Source organism: Theropithecus gelada, chromosome 3 (genome assembly GCF_003255815.1).
Source record: "Theropithecus gelada isolate Dixy chromosome 3, Tgel_1.0, whole genome shotgun sequence".
Taxonomy (NCBI): domain Eukaryota; kingdom Metazoa; phylum Chordata; class Mammalia; order Primates; family Cercopithecidae; genus Theropithecus; species Theropithecus gelada.
This window is the reverse complement of record NC_037670.1, coordinates 22,896,914-22,920,058: the sequence shown is the minus strand read 5'-3', so window position 1 is coordinate 22,920,058 and position 23,145 is coordinate 22,896,914. Positions and strand designations below refer to the sequence as shown.

Here is a 23,145-nt window from a genome sequence, read left to right as displayed (position 1 = left end):
TTACCTAGATGCTTAACTCTTGTGATTAAATCGAAATCATTAATAAGAAATATTTACTATTGGTTTTTAGAAATGTCACACAGACAACGTATAGCCTTCTAAATGCAAGTAGTTAGACATAGTTATCCAATGGTAACAAGGACAGACACCCTTGGTATCTCATAACAATTCTCCTAAAGTCCAGGCCACCGTGAACAAGGTTATGAAAACATCCTTTTTGTATTTTAGTGATGAACACTCATGAACTGAACGGAATTCAACACGGTCCATGTTGTATGGAACTTCTCACCATAATGGGCTGTGTTATATACTTGTAGTTCTATTTTACTTAGCACTGAGGTGGCCTCCCTTTCCCTCTCCACCTGGGATTAATCTGTCCTTCTTTTTCACTGATGTAGGCCTTCTTTGAAGCCCTATTTCTGTATTCATGACAGTTTTGTTCTTTTACTGGTAGCTGCTATGGGCCTACCTCCTACCTTAAACCCAGAGTTCAGAAAGCTCTTTCTTTTCATCTTTGCATATTAAGCACCTAGCATTCACTCAAGTAATGTCTGCAAAATTAAAAGATAATTGGTTCACATGATTGAGAAAGAACATTTCAAGGAGACTGATGTTTACCTGAATTATTGGGCTGCAGGAGATTTACATGGACAGATTCTTAATTGTACAGATGAAGTACAATGTACTTCGGAACTGTAACTTGTTGGCAGAGCAAAAGCAAGTTGATGGTAAAATGTACTAGAATTCCATAAAAAGGGGTGCTTTGGATAAGTGAAGACAGGTGAAAATATTACCACGTTCTCTGCTCTAAGTGGATTATGGTCAAATGAAGTATTTACAGAAGACGTCATTGTTTTCTAAATGTATCAGTAAAGTCTGGGATACGTTTTGAGGAGACAGCGCTTCCAGATTTGTATTTTGAACATAACTTTGAAACACACACAGGATGCTGCATAGAAGTATCCCACACTACACTGATATTAAAATGAAAATACCTTGTAATGCACTTTACCGAAAAAGTGGCTTGGTTAAATACCCTCACCGGTAAAGGGCAAAGGACCTCGGAACACTTCTGCACAGTTTCATATTTGAAATAACTCCTTGTCCTCACATTGCAGAGCAAGGGCAAGTAAGGGCTCTTGGCCAGAAGCTGAGAACAGCCTCATCACACAGAACGACATGGGGCTGGACATTATAATCATGGTGTCTGTTCACAATGGAGCTCATCTGGCCTGGCTTCTCCAGCCTTCATTATTTTTTTGCTTCATTAGAGTGAAACTCTTACACCAGGCTTCAGCTCCCATTTCTAATTTGGGATGGCATGTGTCGTCTGCTTCACAATGCTTCACCAGTACCCTAAGCCACTTCCAGTCAGTCAAATAATTCTCATTCCTGGAGCAAATCTGATAGATCTTTTCATAGAAAGTCATAATTGGTGGCTTTGCTGGACCCACTGAAAATTATAGAGACCAGAGTTAAAAAATTAATTTTCCTTGCCGACCAACAGCTAGGACTTAGGGGATGGGCTGGTTTTCGCCTGATTTCTGACCGAGCTAGGAACATTCTTATTGTTCTTCCCTGAGGCTCTGCAGTGTCGCTGAAGGAACATCAGAGAACCAGGCAGTGGGGGGACCTGGGTCAGAGAAGGAAGAGTCACTCCCTTTTGAGGTTTGTTCTCCAGCTGGCATCTCTCCCGGTGGCTGCAGAGCAGCAGGGGACATGCGGAGGTGGACAGCAGGGTCTAGACCTACCTCGAAGCCTCTTCAGCCTCTGCTCCCGCCGCCTCCTCCGCACAACCAGCAGGAGCACGAACAGCAGCAAGACCCCCACCAGGATACAGGAGATGGTCACCAGCATCTTGAGCCCCTCGTTGGTCGTCAGCCCTTCTTCGCTTTGGACAACTGATTTAATGAGTGGAGGAATTGTACCTGAAAGCAGGGCCACGGTGTTAGATGGCTATTAATGAAGACGGCATGGTGGAGCTTTTAGGGATGATAGGTTATAAAAATCGCGGTGTGGTCCTAGGGTGTCGGAGATGATGAAAAATGAAAAGAACTCTTTTTCTAGGCCCTGGCTCACTTATTTTCGTATTTATTTCCCTCCCTCTGCCTGAATTTCCAACTTATTCTATAGCGCACATTTGAAAAGGACTTCCTTTTGCGACACACTACTGAGCGCAGGCACTTGAAAGCATGAGGCCCAGGCTCGGTGCTGACAAAAGCCACATGCATCTACCCAGAATTAAGTGTTCCCTTGACTGTCACCCACACTACAACTGATAAGAGACTACTTGAAAAAATTGCACATCAAAGAGTGAACAAAAGGTTGGGCAAATGGACAGAAGCACATGTGCAGGGAGAGGGTCCTAGATACACTGGCATAAAGCTCAAATCCCTTGTGATTAGGTTATTTGTGGGCTTTTGTCACAGGTGTAAGACCAAATCTACTTCAACAGCTGCCATCTAAGAGTACGAGAGCTACAGACAACTTTTCAAAGGGGACCCATCCAGGTTTCTAAAGGAGCCTACTTTTGATCAGGCATTATTAAATAGTGCTACAAAATCCAGATTATTTCAAGTTATAAGGAAACACTGAAGGAAAATGAACTCTGAGTTATCTTAAGCTGCCTTCTATCTAGATGCTCAGTACAATGGATGCAGAGATCTAAACACAGGCATCCACCTTTTATGGGGTATGTATTTTGCTACCCTCCATTATGTAAGATGCTCCACCCCACTGCACTTTCCATATACAGCAAGGGCCAGAAAGTCAGCACTTCAGGAAAAGAGAATGCAAAAATAATATAATTTCTCTCCCAGCAAAATGGTCTTTATCCCGCATTTAGTGAGCAGAGCAGGGATAATGGAATCCTCGTTCCTCTGAGATCTCCGCTAAAGCCAAGAAGACTGTTTTTCCAACTTTAAAGTGTTTTTGTGAAAACCCAAGTCTCCAAATGCTTAGAAATTCAGGGAAGAGGCACTTACAGGATGCCCATAAGGATGGGTCTGCAAAACCAAGACAACACAAGTACAAGCAGAAACATTTGGCTAAGGAAATGGCAGAAGAAAGAGTGAGATCGATAAATGGAGGACTCTGAAACCTGAGTGATATGAATGTAGGCTGTTCACATCTTGGTTTTCTCAAGATAAAAAAGTTCTTCAGGCAGATGTGACAATAGAGATATTAAAGCTATCTATTCATAAGTTTGGTCCAAAGAAATCTGTAATCTCTTTCAAGGAAAATATAAATATGCAGTCTTATTTCTTACTGTCATAAAGTCATTTCATATTTCCAAAATGTAAAGGTAGCTTGCAGGATTTTTCAAAATTTGGGATCTTAAAGTGAGAAAATGATATGTTTTCTTAGAAGACAAACATTTAAAATCCGCAGAGCACTTTGTGAATTAGAATCACAGTTTCAAATTCTACACGAGTAGTTTTCTAATTAAATCATGAGCTGTGAGCATATCATCAGTGTGCACATTTAAGTTGGGTGCCCAGGCATCTGCACATATTATAGAGAAGCTGGGGACCAGAAAGTGAATATTGTAAGACAATGATCTAAAGCAAAAAAGATACTTACTACTCAAATGTGTGCTGGTTAACAGAGGATTTTGATGAACCCTTAAACGCTAAGTAAAGTGTCTGGTAAGTGTCAAAGTTCTTTACTTTGTAAGATCAAATAATTCAGCCACATTATGGGGAGAGACCAGCTTGGAAGTTCTCCTCTGCCTGTGGGTGATGCTTTGTGATGGGGACACCTTTGAATGAAGTCACTTGAGTGAGGGCTATGAAATTAGAGAGAGGCAGCCCATGAAAAGCATCAGCCCCTGAAGAGAAAAGTTGTTGTCTGGGAGGGCATAGGCTATTCTGGGGCCATAGGACAGAGCCCCTGCAGAGGCTAGGGACCCCGGCTGGTGTAACCAACACTAGAAGAGCTTTCTACAAGCTCAAGGTCTTCCTACAGCCCTGAGACCCAGGCCAGAAGTGCCAGGAAGACCCTGGGCTCTGGCGGAGGAGGGTGTTGTGGAAAAATGACCTTGGACAGGAGATTTGGGGTAGGTCTGCTCTGTGTGCAAAGCAGGAAGAGCCAGTTCTGAGCCATCCGGACATTATAGGAGAAATTGATCAGATGAAAATCCCAGGCAACTTCACCTCATTAGCTCCTTGTGGTCATTTCTGTGGGTCCTTAGGTTCACAGCCACTCTTCTTAGGATGGCATAAACTGTGCTCCAAGGAGCTACTTGCTGGAGCTTTAATAAAGCGGCCTCCCGAATGCACGAAGTAGAGGAAGAATCACTGTTCCAGAGGGCAACCTTTCTCTTCAAGGGCTGATGCTTTTCATGGGTTGCCTCTGTCTAATTTCACAGCCCTTAGTTTTGAGTGACTTCATTGAAAGATGTCTCCTCACAAAGCATCACCCACAGGTAGAGGAGTACTTCCAACTTGGTCTTGGTTTGGCTAACTGTCAATAAAGGGTTTCGGTGTTTCTGGGTTAAGTCGTTCAACACTGTGGTCTAGCCTGACCAACAGAAGATGAATAGAAGGCTCTGAGGAGAGTTGCGCTGGAGTTCCAATTCATCCTGATGCATTGCTGCCATTTTTACCTTGCAATTAGAGCACCTAACTCAATCCTTGCTGTTCCCCTAGTGAGAAATCAGCATCAACGCGCTGCTACCGGGACCTTCTAAAGTTCCCCTACTAAGTTACAGTCAAGGACACGCTCCCTTTCAGCTTCGCTGGGCTTAGCATTTGTTCAGTTAGCAATAAATGGCCCTTGATACCAGAAAAAATGAGTGAGATTTTCAACCATTTATTTTTGGTTAACTAATGTCAAGAGACACCTCACCTAGTTTTTGGAAAGTAAATGCAAGTGGCAAGTGTGTGTGAGTTTGTGTGTGTGCACGTGTTCATGGATTTCTATTATCCTATTTCCATCCTAGTTTTTGGAAAGTAAATGCAAGTGGCAAGTGTGTGTGAGTTTGTGTGTGTGCACGTGTTCATGGATTTCTATTATCCTATTTCCATCGGTGACCCTGCTCCTGCCCAGAGACTAACATAAGCTCCTTTACCATGGAAAATTGTTTTCGCACATGCAGTTTAAGGGCATAATGAGTGCAAAAAAGAAAGTTGTTATGTGGATTGGGATGAGGTGGGGAAAGGGGTGGGAGACAACAAAAGCAATGTTAGCTCATAGACATCAACACAAGCACAGAACCACATGGTCAAGAGTCCTTCAGCCCTGAGAGAAATCACTCCTGCCCCATAACTCCCCACTGAGACTCCATCAGTGTCCATCAGTGTGGGCACACAGCTTACGACACTTCCTGATGATGGCAACGGCTTTGGCGACTGCTGTGTTTCAGGAATGCTGGGTTATCTTTGTCTTGGAAACTCTCCTTCACTAAAACTGGCTTCTCCCCGAGGACCCTGTGCTCTGACACCCTTCTTGTTCTATCTCTCCTATGCTCTCACACTTGCAGAATCCAAGCCTCATTTCATTTGAGTCTCTTATTTCTGGACACACAGTGATGGTCATCTGGATATAATGAACTAGGGAGCCCCAGAGAGAGTTCACTGAATCCCCAAAGCCTAATGGGCTCCATGGGCACTGGTCACACTATGGCAAAGATGATGTTCGATGGGAAAGGGGCAGGGCCCACGTGCACATTCCCCAAGACACAAACAGGAGGGCCACGAAGCCAGCCAGCTTACTGCCGTCGTAGTTCAGCGTAGCGAAGTTGGCCTGCTTCTCCGCGCAGCCAGCGCTGTTGCACACCCGCATCTGCAGCTCATACCAGGTGGCTTCCTGCAGGTCATACAGGATGTAGGACTTGGAGAGAGAGGTCCTCTGAGCTGTGGTCCAAACCGTGGTCCCAAAGGGCCTGTACTCCAGTGTGAAGGAGGTGATGGGGCAGCCGCCGTCATTCCAGCCAATGAGGTTCAGCCTCACGCGAGTGGTGTTGATGCTGGCAAACAGCTCCTGCTCCTTTGAGAACTGGGGCTCTGCGGGAGAAGGCACATGGAGGTCAGCTCACAGGACACATGGGGAGGCCATCAGCGTCTTCACGCACTTCCCTCAGACTGCTTCCTCCAGCGAGGCCAGGAGCTCAGTTCAAGTCTGGCTCACAGGCACTGGCAACTTGTCCCATTAATAGAGACTTTATGGACCAACAGGCTTTCTCCAACTGTAATGACCTGGGTGTGTGAGGGAAAATTGCACGGGCAGAGGTTATTTTGGGGTATCTTAGAGTTCCCTAAAGAACAATGCGACGTTCACGTATGGGTTTCCTTCTGTGGTTTGCACTGCAGTGGGCTGGGCTGACCTTTTTCCATCCTCATGTGATGAACCTGACTCAAGAGAAGACAGAGTTGGATTTGGGAAGCACCAACAGATTTTCCTCCACCACTAAACACTTCGTCTTGGAGCCCAGGGACCTAATGGATATATTTCTGCATAAATCAATCCCAGATCATTTGACCTCTTACCACTTGTTACTCAAAACTGTGGCACCGGGCACAAATAATACCCTTGCCATCTCATTACTCGCTCTCCTGCCATCTGACCTCACCCCACCTGATAGGACTCCCATGGGAGGGAAGCCTGCAGAGACATCTCCTCACCTTCTCCCTATGCTCACACAGAGCTACATCACCCCTCCTTCCTTCTGGAGTTCCTGGGACAAAACCTCTTTCTCCGAATATCATTTCTTTGGGGTTCATCTCCTTGAAAGTCCACATTTTAGATTTAAAAAAAAATGCAACTCATTTTGAAATGTTAACAATTTACCCATCATTTTCCCTCTGAAAAGCAGGGGCTATGTGGCAATGCGGAAATGATAGGAAGGTGGGGGTATGGGCTGGCTAAGGGAGAATGGGGCCTCAAAACGGCTGACAGGGCAAGTGTCACGCTTCATGGCTGTACATCCTTGGCACCTCACGTTCACCACGCTCTTGATTTTCAAACGACATTCTTCTCTTTAACTGCAAATGAAACACTAAAAGAGAGGACCAGAACACTCTGGAAGGTCCAGCTGTCCCTCTCATTATGCTGTGGCACTGCTGAAGCCATCTGAGGAATGACAAAGTTCAAACACATAAACATAAAACGTGATGGATCTTTTATGACTCCAATCTCCCCTTCTGGCTGGGAAAACGGAGGACATTTAGAAGCGACGAGAAGGCACACCTACCTTTTCCTAAGGTCTTTGCTTCTATGATTTCACTTATACGCCCTGGGCCCACTCCGTTTTGGGCTGTCAGTGTGAACTTATACCAAGTCCCACATTTGAGATTTTCCAAGCGGTAGGAACGTTCGCTGGGGCTGATTGGAAAACTCCCCCACTGCTCACTGTTGTCCTCAGAGTACTGCAGTATGTATCCTGCAGAGAATGAGAAAGATTCACATAGCACTGTTTGCTTTCTACGGGAAGTGGGCTGACGTTTGCATTTTGTGTGTGTAATAGAATGAACGTTCTCAGAACTGAAGAATCTTCAGAAGGAACTTTCACTCTTTCTGACTCCAGGAAATTTAACCCAGCCTGGGAGAAGCGCCATGATGTATTGATTAGTGAGTCATTTGGGCCACACCAGACATTATCACTGCAAAGTATTGCTGGATAGTGTGGTCAAAATTAAACCACTTTTCTGCTCATTCTCTTCTAAAAGCCATATTGGGCAGCAGGGAATACTAGGTTGCTCAGTATCTGCCCCTCAGATCTTACGTGCCTGAATCCTTGAGTGCAGACGTAGGCTGAAGCTGAGTTATTTTTGCAAGACCTGAATCTCTGGGAAAGGGACACGTTATCAATGGGAGTAGAGATTTCCTCAACTGCCTCACTTCTCATGCACTCCTGGTCTCACAATCCATAGACACTAGGAGAAACACCTCCAAGTCTTGCAGTCATTCCAACATTCTGACAGTAACCTGGCTTCTCTTTAGTTTGAAAAATTCCTCCAACAATTCATTCCTCCACAGGGCCACCGCCTCTACTTTTACAACTACTAACGATGACTGTGCACTCTTGAGCACTCACTCCCTGCCAAGCCCTGTCCTGAGCCCTTTGCTTACAGGATTTCTGCAAGTCTATGGAACAGTGATGACTCTCCCATACTGAGATCCAGAGCAGCTAAGTGGTGAGTCCCACGTGCAGAAAGGAGGACACAGACCCTTCAGTCAGCCTGAAGCCCATGCTTTTCACCCCCGTGAATGCTGAAATATTCTTCCTGTTAGCTCCTTCATCCCTGTTATCTACAGCCATGTTCCTTCTCCACCCTGGCTAGCGGGCCTGGAATATGGTGTCTTTGCAACAATGGGTTGGTACCTTCTATTCCTGTCCTGTGGAGCTCCATTTTAATTAAAAAAAAAAAAGCATTTTTTTCCCTGCACACTACAGTGTCTCCTAAACCCAAATGGGCAGGTTTGCTGATTTCCACACTCATCTCTGATGCCTCCTTCTGAGGTCACGGTCAGTGTCTTCCCTACTCCTTTCAGCCTTCCCTCCCCACTGGACTTCTGTAGCCATAGGGTCCCTGCTCCTTCCTGAGCCTTTGTGTTCCTCATCTGACCTCCGGAAAGCTCCTTCAGTACCTGACAGGTGGTATCTGTGCACCTGCTCCCAGCCACATCCCAGCCTGTATTCCAGCTGCCCTACACATTATAGGGATTCCGCTTTCCTCCCACTTTCCACCCTTGAAGTCACCTCAAAAAACTCCTCTAATCCTTGGTGATAGGCCTGTATAGTTCCCTGTCCCCTGCTACCATCCTCAGTGCCATCAGTGTCCATCAGTGTGGGCACACAACTTACGACACCTCCTGATGATGGCAATGGCTTTGGCCACTATGGTGTTTCAGGAATGTTGGGTTATCTTTGTCTTGGAAACTCTCCCTCACTAAAACTGGCTTCATCCCGAGGGCTCTGTGCTCTGACACCCCTCTTATTCTACCTCTCCCATGCTCTCACACTTGCAGAATCCAAGCCTCATTTCATTTGAGCCCATCCCCAGATGCCCCCCGTTTTTTTCCTATAAGAAGGTTCTCTAGTCAGCCTGGAACCTTTGGTAGGCCATTTCAACAAGGAGCCTCGTTTCTCCCACTCTTTAGACTTCTGGTCATGCTTATGTTACTGGTAATCTGTGATCCACTTTTCTTCCCAGCTGTCCAGAATCATTTAAGAAAGTCATTAGGCCAAGTGTGGTGGCTCAGGACTGTAATCCCGGCACTTTGGGAGGCCAAGGCACGTGAATCACGAAGTCAAGAGATTGAGACCATCCTGGCTAACATGGTGAAACCCCGTCTCTACTAAAAATAAGAAAAATCAGCTGGATGTGGTGACGCATGCCTGTAGTCCCAGCTACGTGGGAGGCTGAGGCAGGAGAATCACTTGAACCCAGGAGGCAGAGGTTGCAGTGAGCCTAGATCACGCCGCTGCACTCCAGCCTGGGCGACAGAGTGAGACTCCATCTCAAACAAAACAAAACAAAACAGAAGAGAAAGTCATTAAACTATGATAATTGTGACTCCTACAATTTGTGCTGTGCATCTGCAGCTGGGTCCTTGTAGCTTCTCAGCAATGACTTTGTTCATCTATTAATGACTCCCTGTGCATTCCACAAGGCAGCTGTTACAAACCTATCCCATGATCCTCAAATCCATAGACACATCCTCACCACTATTTTTAAAAAAAATCACCTCACTTTTTCTTTCCTGAAAAAAAAAATGAAAAGAAAGAAAGATCTTCCCTTCACCCATTGGAATGCTGATAAAAGTCTAACAACTGGTCTTGGAGAGGAGAAAAAAGGCTCTTATTTGTAGCATTTCTGATTTCCATGGTGAGGGAATGTTCTTAGGATGGCTGTGGCTACTGAGTGCAAAGCTGGGAAGGGATGGGGCACTTCACTCTTGGAGCCGGAAGGAGCTGATCCAGCACACCACTGAAGTCACTCTGAATTGCTCCTGACTTCTGGTTTACTTCCTAGCCTTCCTTCTCTCTCAGAAGAAAGGGTGTTCTCTGCCTTAGGAAGTCTAAGCCCCTATTCTCTCTCCCCAGCCCTGGGACCTCTTTTATGGCTCAGGCCCTCTTTCCTGTGTATCTTCTGTCTCTAGCTTAACTCCACCTACACTAGAATGATCATGCTCACTCCTTCCATATAAACCTCATTTAGGCCGCGTGTGGCGGCTCACGCCTGTAAGCCCGGTACTTTGGGAGGCCGAGGTGGGCAGATCACCTGAGGTCAGGAGTTCGAGACCAGCCTGGCCAACGTGGCAAAACCCCGTCTCTAGTAAAAATACAAAAACTAGCTGGGCGCAGTGGTGCGTGTCTGTAATCCCAGCTACTTGGAAGGTTGAGGCAGAAGAATCCCTTGAACCGGAGAAGTGGAGGTTGCAGTGAGCCAAGACAGTGCCATTGCACTCCAGCCTGGGTGACAGAGTGAGACTCCATCTCAAAAAAACAAAACCTTGTTTATATACCTCAACTGTGAACTAATTGCAAAGGCTTTGTGCAAATAGATTGTTTTACATGTACACTTTAGGTCTTCTGTCTTTTATTACTTTCTAAGTCAGGACAGTACATATGGTTACATAAATGAATGACATTGTGTTGACAAAATAAAAAAGAAACAGTATTTAGAATCTCAAAAAAGAGATGTCCAAATTTCTTTTTTCTTTCTTTCTTGCAACTGTTGATATTTCACTCTGTGAATAAGCATCCTTGGATGAATGATTTGAGTTTCAACAAATATCCTAAAAATAGATGCATGGTTTCTGTCTTAGGTAATGGAGGGACTGTTTATATGTATTTTTTGGGGAGAATAAACTAACACATACCAGTCATTTGCTGAAGATGTGTCACTTATTGGCATGTGGATCACACAACTAATCAACTCTTGTGTACAATCTCTATCTTATTACCTCTGATGGAGCTGCCCCCGTTGTCTCCAGGGAGCCAAGAAAGGGTGATGGAGGAAGACGTGGTCTTGGAGACTGTAAGCCGAGGCTGATCTGGTGGAACTAGAGAGGAAACAGTTTTTAGAAAACAAGAATTAGTTTTTTCACATCTTTAATTTTCCTGAACAGTCATTTACCAACTCATTTTTAACAGCCACTTATTAAATAAGTGTTTTAGATTGCCAAAATAAGCAATTCACTTCTGTCAAAATGTCTATTTAGTTGATATCCTGGGCTAAAGAGATAGAACAGAGTGAATCTATTATTTTTTTAAAAAATCACCACATTTCTTCTTGGATTCATATCTAACGCATTTCCTCACTAGTTCCTTGACTGTCTGAGTTATTCATCACTAATTGAAATCTTCTTTAAACTTACTAAGTATACATGCCTCATTTTACTATGAATTTCTGCCATGAAATTTAAATGGAAAAGATAAATAGCATCCACTTAGCAGTTCTGTTCTTCTCAGGATGGGAAAGGGGAAGGAGGAAAAGTAGCTAGTGGGAAAAAGAACTGGAAAAATCTTCACTTTCTAAGCTATTCATCCAAGATGCAACACACACACACACACACACGCACACACACACACACACACCCCTCTGAAAATCAAAAGCAGGCCTTTGAACTGCAGAACATGAACTGGTCTCTCTTACAAGGCTTGTAGAATACATACTGGTAAATAAGTCTGGACCGGTTCTGAGGACAGAAACACTAAATTCAGAATCAGGTTATCCAAATCATATAGAAAGCTTCATATAAAGCTTCATATAAAATTCCCTTCTCTTTTCCTCCGAGAGAAGCCTGATATATTGGCCTGTCTCTTTAGAGTCATAATATAGTGCCTGTCTTCCAAAATGCCCTCGAATTATCCTGACTTCAATTAACTTGAAATTCAAGATCAATTTTGCAGTATTTTTAGAAATATAGTCCTTTTCCTTTCCTTCTATCCCACTGAGAACAGTATTGATTTTACTTTTACTTGCTGTAATCTATTAATGTGACAACACCTAAATCCAAAGAGGCACACACTTTGATTTTTCTACTAATAAAATATTGCTGTGCATACAAATCTGAACTCAATCAGTTATTGATCGGGATTTACACAAAATTTTCATATGACAATCTTTTGAAGTTGTGCACATTTTGTGTATGATATCAAGAAAAATACTTAGTATTAAATACATAGCTAAATATTATAGAAATCTAGTTAGAGCTCCAGTCACTGTCATTTTATAAAGTATACTGCATATAAAAATTGAGCTAATTAGCATACGAAAAAGACCACAATTCAGACTTGTTTTTTGTTTGTGTTTTCTGGGGATACACTTACACATATGAAAACAGTGCAATTAATGGAAATTAAGAAGGACTTTTTTAGACATGCATGCATAAAGAAAAAAGAGACTAGGCATTCTGTATGCAAAGATGTTTTGTATCTTGGTATTTCTGAGGCTGTGAATGCTTTTTATTTTCTTTGATTTGTTTAATTATATTTTGCAAAATGAACATGTGGTTGTTTTCTGTAATATGAAAACAGAGATTAGCTCTTTATAAGGGCTGATTTTAAAATGTGTTCAATGTTACCCTTTGCATACAAAGTGTACATGTAAAAGATATCATTAAAAAGAGTCCTCAGATGTTGTACCTTGTACTTGTAAGTTTAAAATAATTTCATCAGATCCCCAGTTGTTATTGGCGATGCAGCTGTAATAGCCAGAGTCTTCTGCTTTCACCGTGCGAATAATGAAGCTTCCGTTGCTAAAGATGCTCCTCCGCCCATCAATCGTTACTAGACTGGGTGTCCCGTTACTGCCTCACAGGAAGAAAAATGCACAGATTAAAGAAATTACAATCCAAATTAGCTGAGGTTGGGGAAAAGCATAAAGACTCTCTGTGAAGCAAACAACACATTTGAAAGCTTCATATTTCTTGCATTATGAAAGAACTAAATATGATTACATAATGAAAACAATCAATAGCTGTGTGGCTGAAGGTTTCCTTTGTAAAAAATGTGCTGAAGACGAGATCTGCGTCAAGGGCCCAGATTCTGGCTCAGGTCAATGGGCTCCTCATCCATGCCAGAGACTGATGGGTCCTTCTTTACTCCATTCTGTGAGCACTGGAGATCTCCTCATTTTGGCAATTCTGGGAATTTCTTCTGTAGGCAGAAGTGCCAGTTTGAACAAATCATATAGGGGAAACTAAACCTTGGGATCATTTTTAGATTCACTGAAAGTCACAATTATTCATGATTTTGGCATGAAAAATGACATGTGATATCTCAAGAGGGTGATGAGTTTACCCCAGTATAAAAAGAACTGCGTGGCCATCATAACCACTGCTCCAGTGGCAGACTGTCCAGTCCTCTGGGGTCATTCGCACAATAGGCAGAATGCCAGCTTGACCTTGGGAGCTACATATTTCATTTGGATGAACCAACTTTAAATGCATGAGAAAAGTGGTCACTAAACCAAGCCATTATTATTTCTACAGTTTGGTCACTACACCAAGCCATTATTTCTATAGTTTATGCCTTCTAAGTGCTTTTGCTTAAAAATAGGCTTTCTTCTGAATCCATTATATCACATTTCTATGCTCATAAATGAATTTTCAACCCTTTACTTATATCCTAATTTCTTCTCCTGAATAGAGATAAAGCACTTTAAAAAGTTATATGGACAGACCACATCTCACTCACTCTCTCCCTCTATCTCGGCTCCTATTATTTTAATAATTACTATTGAGTATGGAGAACCAGATTTTAAATTAGCAAAGTCCTAATGTACTCCATTTCTTAAAGTCCTTTCTCAAGGTATTTGAGTTATGGTTAGTTCGCTATCTTTAAAGAAGAAGAGATAGATGTTAAGTCACACAATAACCTTGGGTACATTCATCTCAGTTACATGGACAATTTATCTGAGCGGGTATAGCAAACGTCCACAATAATTGAGTTGGTTCGACTATTTTCCTTGCAAGCATTCTCTCATGAATTAAAAGGCTCTGAATTAACAGAGGGTTGATACAATAAATCAGACCCTTTCAGTGCTAAAGCCAAGATTTCTTCCCTGCCCTCATCTCAGAAGAATTGGTAGGTTTCCTTGAGTATTCACTAATATAAACAAACACAAAATTAGGAGACCACTAGACCCAACCTAAGTATGTCAGATGTAATCTCTTAGAGTTTCACTGAAGGCATACATTGGGTTACTGGTTACCTGTCTTTCATCCATTTGACCGCAGGAGAAGGGTCCCCAACAGCCTTACAAGGCAAGACAATGTCTTTCATCCATGGAGTAGTCACTGTCCCACTGAAGGTCAGGATTCGCGCAGGAGCTGAGGAATCAAACCAAGTGGATGCCTGATTACTCCACAGACGCGTCTGCACAGAGGCCAACGTGACCTACTCAATAAGGGCAATACCCAAAAATGGATGTGAAGCCAAGTCACATTACAACTGTCCACGCTACTCCCTGGTACCTGGGTTATGAGGAATTGTCATTGTAAGAACACACAACTAGCAGAAAATTCCCATTGTAGCATTTTTTCTTTTATTGACTAAACATGAGGAGTCCAAATTAAATATTTGGGGCTTCATAGGCCAAGCAGCTCCAAGCTGTGTTTTCTATGAGCCCAATTACTTCTCAAAGCACTTTATGAAGCAATTTATCTCAACACAAAAACTGTTCATTAAAATATACTTTAATATCAGAGGAAGTAGACAATACAAAACACAAAGGCCCCAAAGACGGGAAGGAGTAAAACTGGAACAAGTTCTACTTATCAATTTCCCGACTGTGTTATAGCAACTTGATCTCTAGGACACACATTAAGGAGAATGAACATTTCCAGAGCAGCCTCTCTCGAAGAACAACCATTTGCTTGGGACAGTGATTCAGATGCCTAAACAGGAGCATCTGCCAGGGGCATCTGGTGCTGGCGCGGCCCCAAGGTAGCAGGAAGTCCCAGGAGACAAGGAAAAAAGCTCATGGTGAACTTGCCTTGAAGTCCAGTGTGGCCAGCAATGAGAGGTTCTAGTACTACCTCCATCAGTGAGTCACAAAAGCTGACAGGGACGCCACACACAAGTCTTCTAGAGGAAAAGAATCTGCTCAGTCTGTGTCATACATTGGGACATTACTTTCTGGGGCATAAACAGGAGCCAGGGGCTTCTCCTGTCCTTTGTTTTAGCCAGTATGTTTCAGACACTGTCATGGAGCTGGGGACATAGAGGAAACAGGTGCCCCTATGGGAGCTCACCCTCAATAGATGCACAGACCAAAAACCACAGGTGGCAGGCGGCCTTGATCTGATTCAGAGCCCATAAAAATGGGGCCAATGTGAGACCCCTGCACCATTTCTGGGTTGAGGGTTTGCACTGGCAAAGGAAGGTGAGAGGGCTCCCCCAGGGAAGCTCTAGAATCCCAGGAAGGGCAGAGTACCCGGAGCCAAGTCATTATGCAGCCATCCTAGTATAGAATACCCACATTAGCCACTAGGATCTACCAGATCAAATCAGACATTTATGCTTCTGGGCACTGTGAGCAAGAGTAGAGAGAAAAAGGAAATGCCAGAGGGCTTAGAAGCTAGATCTTGTTTTTTGTTGCAGCAAAACCCATGTTTCAAGCAGTTTCCGCAGACTGAGATGAAGTATTCTAAGGCAGGGCTCATTTCATCAGTCATTGACATTGCTGATTTTGCATCATGATAACAAAAAGGTCCTGATTAGGCAGCATTAGATTTCCCGCACTGGTAGCTTTTGGCATTTTCTTTTTCACACTCTTCAGACAGTTCTTTAGAGAGTGGAGAATGTCCTCAGCAGTAAAAGGCGGGTGGCTAGAGAAATTCAGCGAGAGTTATGGGCTTTCTGGCTTTTTAACAGTCAGCCACTTTAAGAAATATGTTTTACATCAAATTCCAGAAGCTACACATGCATTGGGATGTTTGTGTGAGTGCAAACAAAGTTGCCTGAATAAAGACTTCACTATATGTGATGCATTATGATGTTTTCTACCCTTTCTTAACCCTAGTTTAGTCTAGTCTAGTTGATTTGACTCTGTTCCATTCTATTCCATTGTTGTTCTTTAACATTCTGGGCATAACCCTTCCAATTAACTCCAGGACTTACGAATGCTTTTCCATCAGCAATTTTAAAAATACAAGCTAGAGCTACTTCATCTTCAAGCCCAACAACCTCCAATGCTATAGCCCAATGCCCATTTTAGACAGTTGAAATTTAAAGGGTCTCTAGCCAGAAATGTCATGACTGGGCAACTCAACACACTAGACCTGGGGCAGCCAAGAGAATCCCCTAGAATCTTTGTTTAAAATGCAAGTTCCCACCACGGCCTTGTGGATTCAGCAGCTCTTTCGTGTGCTTGGGGCATCTGCCTTTTCACAAGTATCCCAGGTGATTCTGATGAGAAACTGAACCCCTTTGCAACCTGGTGTCCCCTCTGATTCGGGTCCTGTTTGTTCTCAGCCATGGGGCCAGATTCTCTGTGCCTCGTTCGTGTCCTGGACCCCTTCCTAGGAGGGGCTTCCCCCAGGACCAGTGCCATGGCCCCATTCTGCCACTCCCTCCATAAAAGCAGTGGTCCTCCTCTTCTTCAATCTATATCTGAATTTTGGACCCTGTTACCTGTCGCTAGACTGCTGCTGGTCTGCCTTGACTTCCAAACAAGTACAGAATAACCTGTCTCAGTCTCCTCTGCTGTGGACATCCCCACCCCTCTAGGATGGGCCTTTCAGCCTTAATGGTTTGCCAGTGTCTCGGCTTCTGGGTGGGGACTGCCCAGTTGATTATCTGCTCCATCCTGGGGCACTCCCTAGCTTATCCCCGTTCCAGAAAACCTACCTACAGCAACCCTAACCCTGAATCAACCTCCCTTAAGCATGAAAAGTTGAACCTTTCCGGAAAAAATCCATGCAATAGAGTACTTGGAGACTGACCACCATTAAGGATCACCAGCCTCAACTGAACTGTCAGTACTTCCTGCCGGTCTTACTGTTTCTTTAGTAAATGTCCTCCCCGTTCCCTGCAGTGATGGCTTCCTACTGTCCCTCCTCTTCTCACACTTCTGGGCTGCCCTCCACCATCCCCAAGTTGCCTAATGCTTCAGGGACACCATCCAGGAATCCTGCATTTCCAGTCACCAAATCTGTGAACCTACTGGCATTTCCTCCTCTAAACCTCAGAGCTGTGGTTATGGGCTCTTTCTTATGTATTGTTGATTTCTCCTTTCTCCCTCTCTACTGGGATCTTCCCATTACCACACAAACATGCTCTGATGGCAGGCCTCATGAAAAAACAATGAACCCAGAGCCTTTCCTCGAATGAGACCCTCCCACACCTCCAAGCTTCTTCTCTTGGTTGTCACTTCTTCCAAGTGATGTGTGTTGAAGGAATGTTCTGCCCAGTCAGCCTGCCCCTCACCTCCTACCCACTTTCTCACCTGACTCAGGCTCATTTCTGCTTGCCCCTCCACACTCACTGACACCGCTCACAGAAAGGTCACCACGGTCCTCCACGTGGCCAAACTGAGGGGCATTTTTGCCCGGTTTCACCTGACTTTCCAGCAGCAGCAGCCTCAGCTGACCGCTCCCTCCTTTTGCAAGCACTTGTTTTGAATCTGCAGCCTAACACCCTCCTGGCTCCCCTGCCTCTCTGGCTTTTCCCCTTTTCCTTTAACTGCTCCCACTCCCTTTGAGAGGCCATCCTGTACCTTCATCTCTCCTCCATCTCTCAGCCAATCTCACTCCTATCCCAGGTGTAAGGGATACCCAGATGCTGACCCCCCTGAATTTCTGCCCCCTTCCAGATGTCTCTCGAGAGCCAGGACACACCTCAGTGCATAGACGCCTCTGAGTGAATGGCTCTTCGTCATGTTGGAACCCCTCCAAATGCCCGTGCCTCCTCTCACTGGCTTCAAAATCCACTTCTTCCATGGTCTTCTTCATCAATAAATCATGCCTCCACTTATGCTAACCCACATAAGAATTTGGGTTTTCATTCTTGCTATCTCCCTCTCCACCCTCTTCCATTTCTGCCACCGAGTCTCCTCTGCTCTGTGTCCACAACACAGCCCAGGCCCCTCGGCTTCTCCTCTCAATCCTCTTTGCTACTCTGCTACTCCAAGCCTCGCTGGGTGACCCCTTGGCCTCCTTGCTGGGCATCTGCTTTTCTCACCCTTCCCCCTCTGCAGTCCATTCAGGACAGAGAGATCAGGGTGGTCTTAAAAAGCACATCCACCATTGACTGGGCGCAGTGGCTCACGTTTGTAATCCCAGTGCTTTGGGAGGCCAAGGCAGGCAGATCACGAGGTCAGGAGATCAGAACCATCCTGGCCAACATGGTGAAACCCCATCTCTACTAAAAAGAAAAAAATGCAACAATTAGCTGGGCGTGATGGTACATGCCTGTAGTCCCAGTTACTTGGGAGGCTGAGGCAGGAGAATCGCTTGAGCCTGGGAGGCAGAGGTTGCAGTGAGCCGAGATGGCACCACTTCACTCCAGCCTGGTGACAGAGCAAGACTCTGTCTAAAAAAACAAAACAAAACAAAACAAAAAAAAGCACACCTGCCATTAACTATAAGAAAGGCACCATTTAATTAGGATGTCTATAAAAAGGAAAACTAGGTGTGAGGTAAATGGCAACTCTGTATTCTATCATCACAATTTTTCTGTAAGTCTAAAACTGTTCTAAAAAATAAGGTTTATCACACACACAGAGACAGACACACACACACACACACACACGCACACAAAGATCATGTGCCTCCTTTGCTTAAAATCCTACACTGTCTTCTTATCTCTCTTATGGGAAAATCTGAAATCCCTAACACAGTGTTGAAAACCTAGCATGATCAGGCCCCTGCCTTCCTTCCCAGCATCTCTGGGACCACTGTTCCTTCCCCGGCCCCAGCAGGGTCCAGTGTCCTGGACTTCCCCCTGCTAAATCTTTCTCTGAAGGAGCTTCTGACTGCTCACTTCTTCCCTCTTCACATAACTGCCTTTGCTTGTCCTCAGGGACCAAGTGTGTCTTCCATCTGACACTCTGGGTGAGGTCCTCTCACGCCATTTCTTTATAGCACTGACTGCAGTTTGTCTTTATGCATATACTTTTGTGATGCTTTGTCTACTAACTGTATTAGTCTGTTCTCATGCTGCTAATAAAGGCATGCCTGAGACTGGGTAATTTATAAAGGAGAGAGGTTTAATGGACTCACAGTGCCACATGACTGGGGAGGCCTCACAATTATGGGAGAAGGCAAATGAGGAGTACAGGGCATATCTTAGGTGGTGGCAGGCAAGAGAGCATGTGCGGGGGAACTCCCCTTTACAAAACCATCAGATCTCATGAGACTTACTAACTGTTATGAGAACAGCACAGGAAAGACTCGCTCCCATGACTCAATTACCTCCCATCGGATCCCTCCCATGACACGTGGAAATTATGGGAGCTACAATCCAAGATGAGATTTGGGTGGGGACACAGCCAAACCATATCACTGACTGGTTCCCCACCAGACTGTAAGATCAAGGGAGTCAGGGAGTGAACACATCTCTTAGATCATCTTAAGAGACTCCTCTGGGCTCTCCAAATCCTGCTTTCCTTTCCCTAGTGGGTCTATCCCTTTATTCTAGACAATAGGATATTAGTAAAAATAATATATATACTTCCATATCTGGCTCATGAAAACCTCTCATCAAACCCTCCATACTCCCTTCTTCCCCCATCAATGTAGCTTTAAATGAGGAGAAATCCAGGGTTGTAAATCATAAGGTGGAAGAGGCCTGGATCCCTGAAACACCATGTGGAACAGGCCACCCAAAAGAGCCCTGACCAAAAATATCTCTGTTGGACTATGTTATTATGTGAAGCCACTGAGATTTAGGGAACATTTGTTTCAGCAGTCAGCCTCCCTTGACCAAATCCTCTGTGTCCCCAGCACAGACCCTGACATGCAACAGGCACTCAAAATGACTTATTAAATGACTAGAGGACATTGAACTTCCCCAGGCAAGACGTGCTTCTATGGGAATTTTCAACTCTTTCCCCACTGAGTAAGTCATACCCCACTGCACTAGCCAGGCCTTTCTGACTGTGTCGAGAGATAGAACTTTGAAAGCACAAAGGAAAGGAAGAAATATTATTGCTAATTCTATGTGTTTTGTTGCAGGGTTGGTTTTTTTTTTTTTTTTTTTGGTAAATCACACAGCTCAGTCCTTATGTCCAACATTTTCCTTGGTAATCATCATTTTCTCATTCTCAGGGAGTGGCTGGATATCACGACCAAAGAGTGTAATACAAAAAATAAGTCCCCCCAGTTTATTTCCCTTACCAACTTACTTATTTTCTATCTGTATTTGAGCTCAAAATGTGACACCCCTCTTTTTTCCCCTCACTGTTTTATTCTGCCTATTTCTTAACTATCTCATTGAAAAGCACATTATCAAGAGAATTCTTGGAGGTAAAATTGGAATCTTGAAATGTTTATTGTTCTCTTTCTGGCTCTCAGAGGACATATAAGTAATAAGTTGCCACTCTTCTGTAGCCCCAAATCAGGGGCAACTCCTGCTGGCCTGGAATTGTGTTGTAAGGAAATTGACTTATCGTGAGTGCTAATTTAGGGGGTTCCTGGAAACACTGGATGGTAGTGACTACCAGAAGAGCAAGAATGCCCTGTGCCTGCACGTGCATTTTAAGGACCAGTCTAACAGAAAAACGTGAAGATATTCTATTCACTTTCAGGAACTTTTTATTCTTTGGTGACTCCTACTTCCTGCTGTTACTTCAAGTCTTTGCTTATAGCATTCTATCAACAGATAGCGAACGATTTTCAAATATTTTTTAGCTTGCAAATTCCATAGACTTTAAAATAGACATTTCTCATTAAGAAGTGTGATACCTGATTTTGGTGAAAGTAGAACATCCCTGGGAAAATGCCATGTAATGATTTTCAGCTACTCCAAGGGGTGAATGGGGTCTCCTTTCCTGATTTTCAGATACTTCCATCGTAAGGCCACTCATTCTTAGCTCTGTGTTTACCCCCATGGAATTCCTTTCCCACGGGACAGAAGCTCAGAGCTTGCTAGCCACAACCCTGTTTCTTGAGCTAAAATGTGATATTCTGGTTTATTTAATTTTTAGGGACGTGTAAGTTTTATTTCAGGTAAAACAGAGACTTAAAAACAGTCAAGTTACAACAGGAAATGAGGTCCTTACTGCCACTGCCTACCTTTCGCTAATGGCTCGACTGTGATGATTTCACTGCTGTTGCCTCTTCCAGCTGAAGTCACAGCCACCACCCAGACGCTGTACTGACGATTCCTACTCAGGTTGGGAATTCTGTAGGAAAACGAGTCGGGAGAGGCCTCAAACTCGCTGATCACCTGTGAAAGGAGACATAAGTGTTCCCACATTCAAAGAAGCATGTGGCAAAAATGGATTTCCCGAGGGAATGGTCATGAACATATTAAATATCATAACAAACAAAACTCACAACTCACTCCCCTCTAAAAGGCTGGCTTTGCAATATAAAATATAACTGGTGAGTTTAACTGAGCCACCATCTACATTTTTCTCTGCAGCAGCTTTGATGGCCACCAATAAATAATTTATCCCTTTACATTACAGGCCACAGCACTTCTATATTTGGCTGAGATGGAGTAAGAAGAACCAGATTTACCCTCCTACCTGAGACAACTGAGGAACATACACCACATATAAAACAATGGTTCTAAAAGCATTGCACATCAGGTAATAAATGACAGTGATCTCTGAACAATGGGAAACAAAAGAAGAAAACCCCACAATCGCAGAGTTTTTGCATTTTTTAGGGCAATGTGAATTTTATTTCTGATAAAATAGAGAGTTCTGCCTCCTCAACTCAGGAGCCTGGCAGCCTTTCCAAGCTGAGGAGGCAGAGCTGAGAGCCTGAAGGAAGCTAGAGTTCACAAGGAAGAGCACTGGAAAGAGAGCTACACACAAAGGACAAGCTCTGGAGATTGAAGAGGGTCTGACTTGGGTATTCAGCTGAGCAGATCCATGGATGTGTGTGAGGAAACTACCTGAGGCCAGGGAAAGAACTACCTGAAAGAACTGGAGGTCACGGTGCCTGACACTCACACAGGGCTGGGAGTAGTGGCTGTTCCCATCAGTTGGGTTGGAAAACATCAAGATTCATCATGCTTTGGGTATAGTGCATAAGGGTCTTACCACAAAGGGGAAATAATTAGCCCCAGACTGAATACCACTCTAGTCTTTCCTAATTATTCTTAAAAGCAAGACTTAGAGAGAGCAAATTATTCCCAAGTAACTTAACTACACCCAAGAATAAAGGTCAAGAATATTTATAGAATTTATAGAAATTGAAACATCCAGTACTCCAAAAGGTAAAGTTCACAAAGTTTAACACCTAATAAAATATTTTCACATACAAATAGCCCAAATATCTGTCAACTGATGACTGGATAAACAGAATATGTCATAGTGATACCATGGAGTCTATACTAGTCTGTTTTCACGCTGCTGATAAAGACATACCCGAGACTAGTTGACTTATAAAGAAAAAGAGGTTTAATGGACTCACAGTTCCACGTGGCTGAGGAGGCCTCACAATCACAGCAGAAGGTGAAAGGCATGTCTTACATGGCGACAGGCAAGAAAGAATAAGGCCAAGCAAAAGGGGTTCCCCCTTGTAAAACCATTGTATCTCCTGAGACTTATTCACTACCACGAGAATGGTATAGAGGAAACTGCCCTCATGATTCAGTTATCTCCCACTGGGTCTCTCCCACAACACATGGGAATTATGGGAGCTATAATTAAAGATGAGATTTGGGTAGGGACATGGAGCCAAGCCATATCAGAGTGTTATGAGATAATAGAAAAGAATGAAGTACTGATAAATGCTATAACTTGGATAAATCTTGAAAACATTATGCTAAGTGAAAGGAGCCAATTATAAGAAACCACACATTTATGATTCCCTTTACTTAAAATGTTCAGAATAGGCAGATTGATGGCAACATAAATTAGATTACTGGTTGTCAGGCGCAGGGTAGGGGAAGGGGAAAATTGGGAATGACTGCTAATGGGTGTGGATTTTCTTTTCAGGGTGATGAAAATGTTCTAAAATTAGATAGTGGTAAGGGTTGCATAACTCTGTGAATATACGAAGAGCCATTGAATT

The 23,145-nt window shown here is 43.8% G+C and overlaps 1 protein-coding gene across 1 annotated transcript in view; it reads right to left on the bottom strand.

Moving 5' to 3' along the window:
* DSCAM (DS cell adhesion molecule) overlaps positions 1–23,145 on the bottom strand; it is an 821,125-nt gene that overhangs the window by 49,498 nt on the left and 748,482 nt on the right. Inside the window, exons 21-27 of the mRNA XM_025379322.1 lie at positions 21,190–21,343; positions 14,166–14,283; positions 12,596–12,759; positions 10,912–11,010; positions 7,193–7,381; positions 5,715–6,005; positions 1,752–1,928 (exon numbers count right to left, since the gene is read on the bottom strand). Of these exons, the coding sequence (XP_025235107.1) occupies positions 1,752–1,928; positions 5,715–6,005; positions 7,193–7,381; positions 10,912–11,010; positions 12,596–12,759; positions 14,166–14,283; positions 21,190–21,343 (1,192 nt within the window). The remainder of the gene's footprint in view (positions 1–1,751; positions 1,929–5,714; positions 6,006–7,192; positions 7,382–10,911; positions 11,011–12,595; positions 12,760–14,165; positions 14,284–21,189; positions 21,344–23,145) is intronic.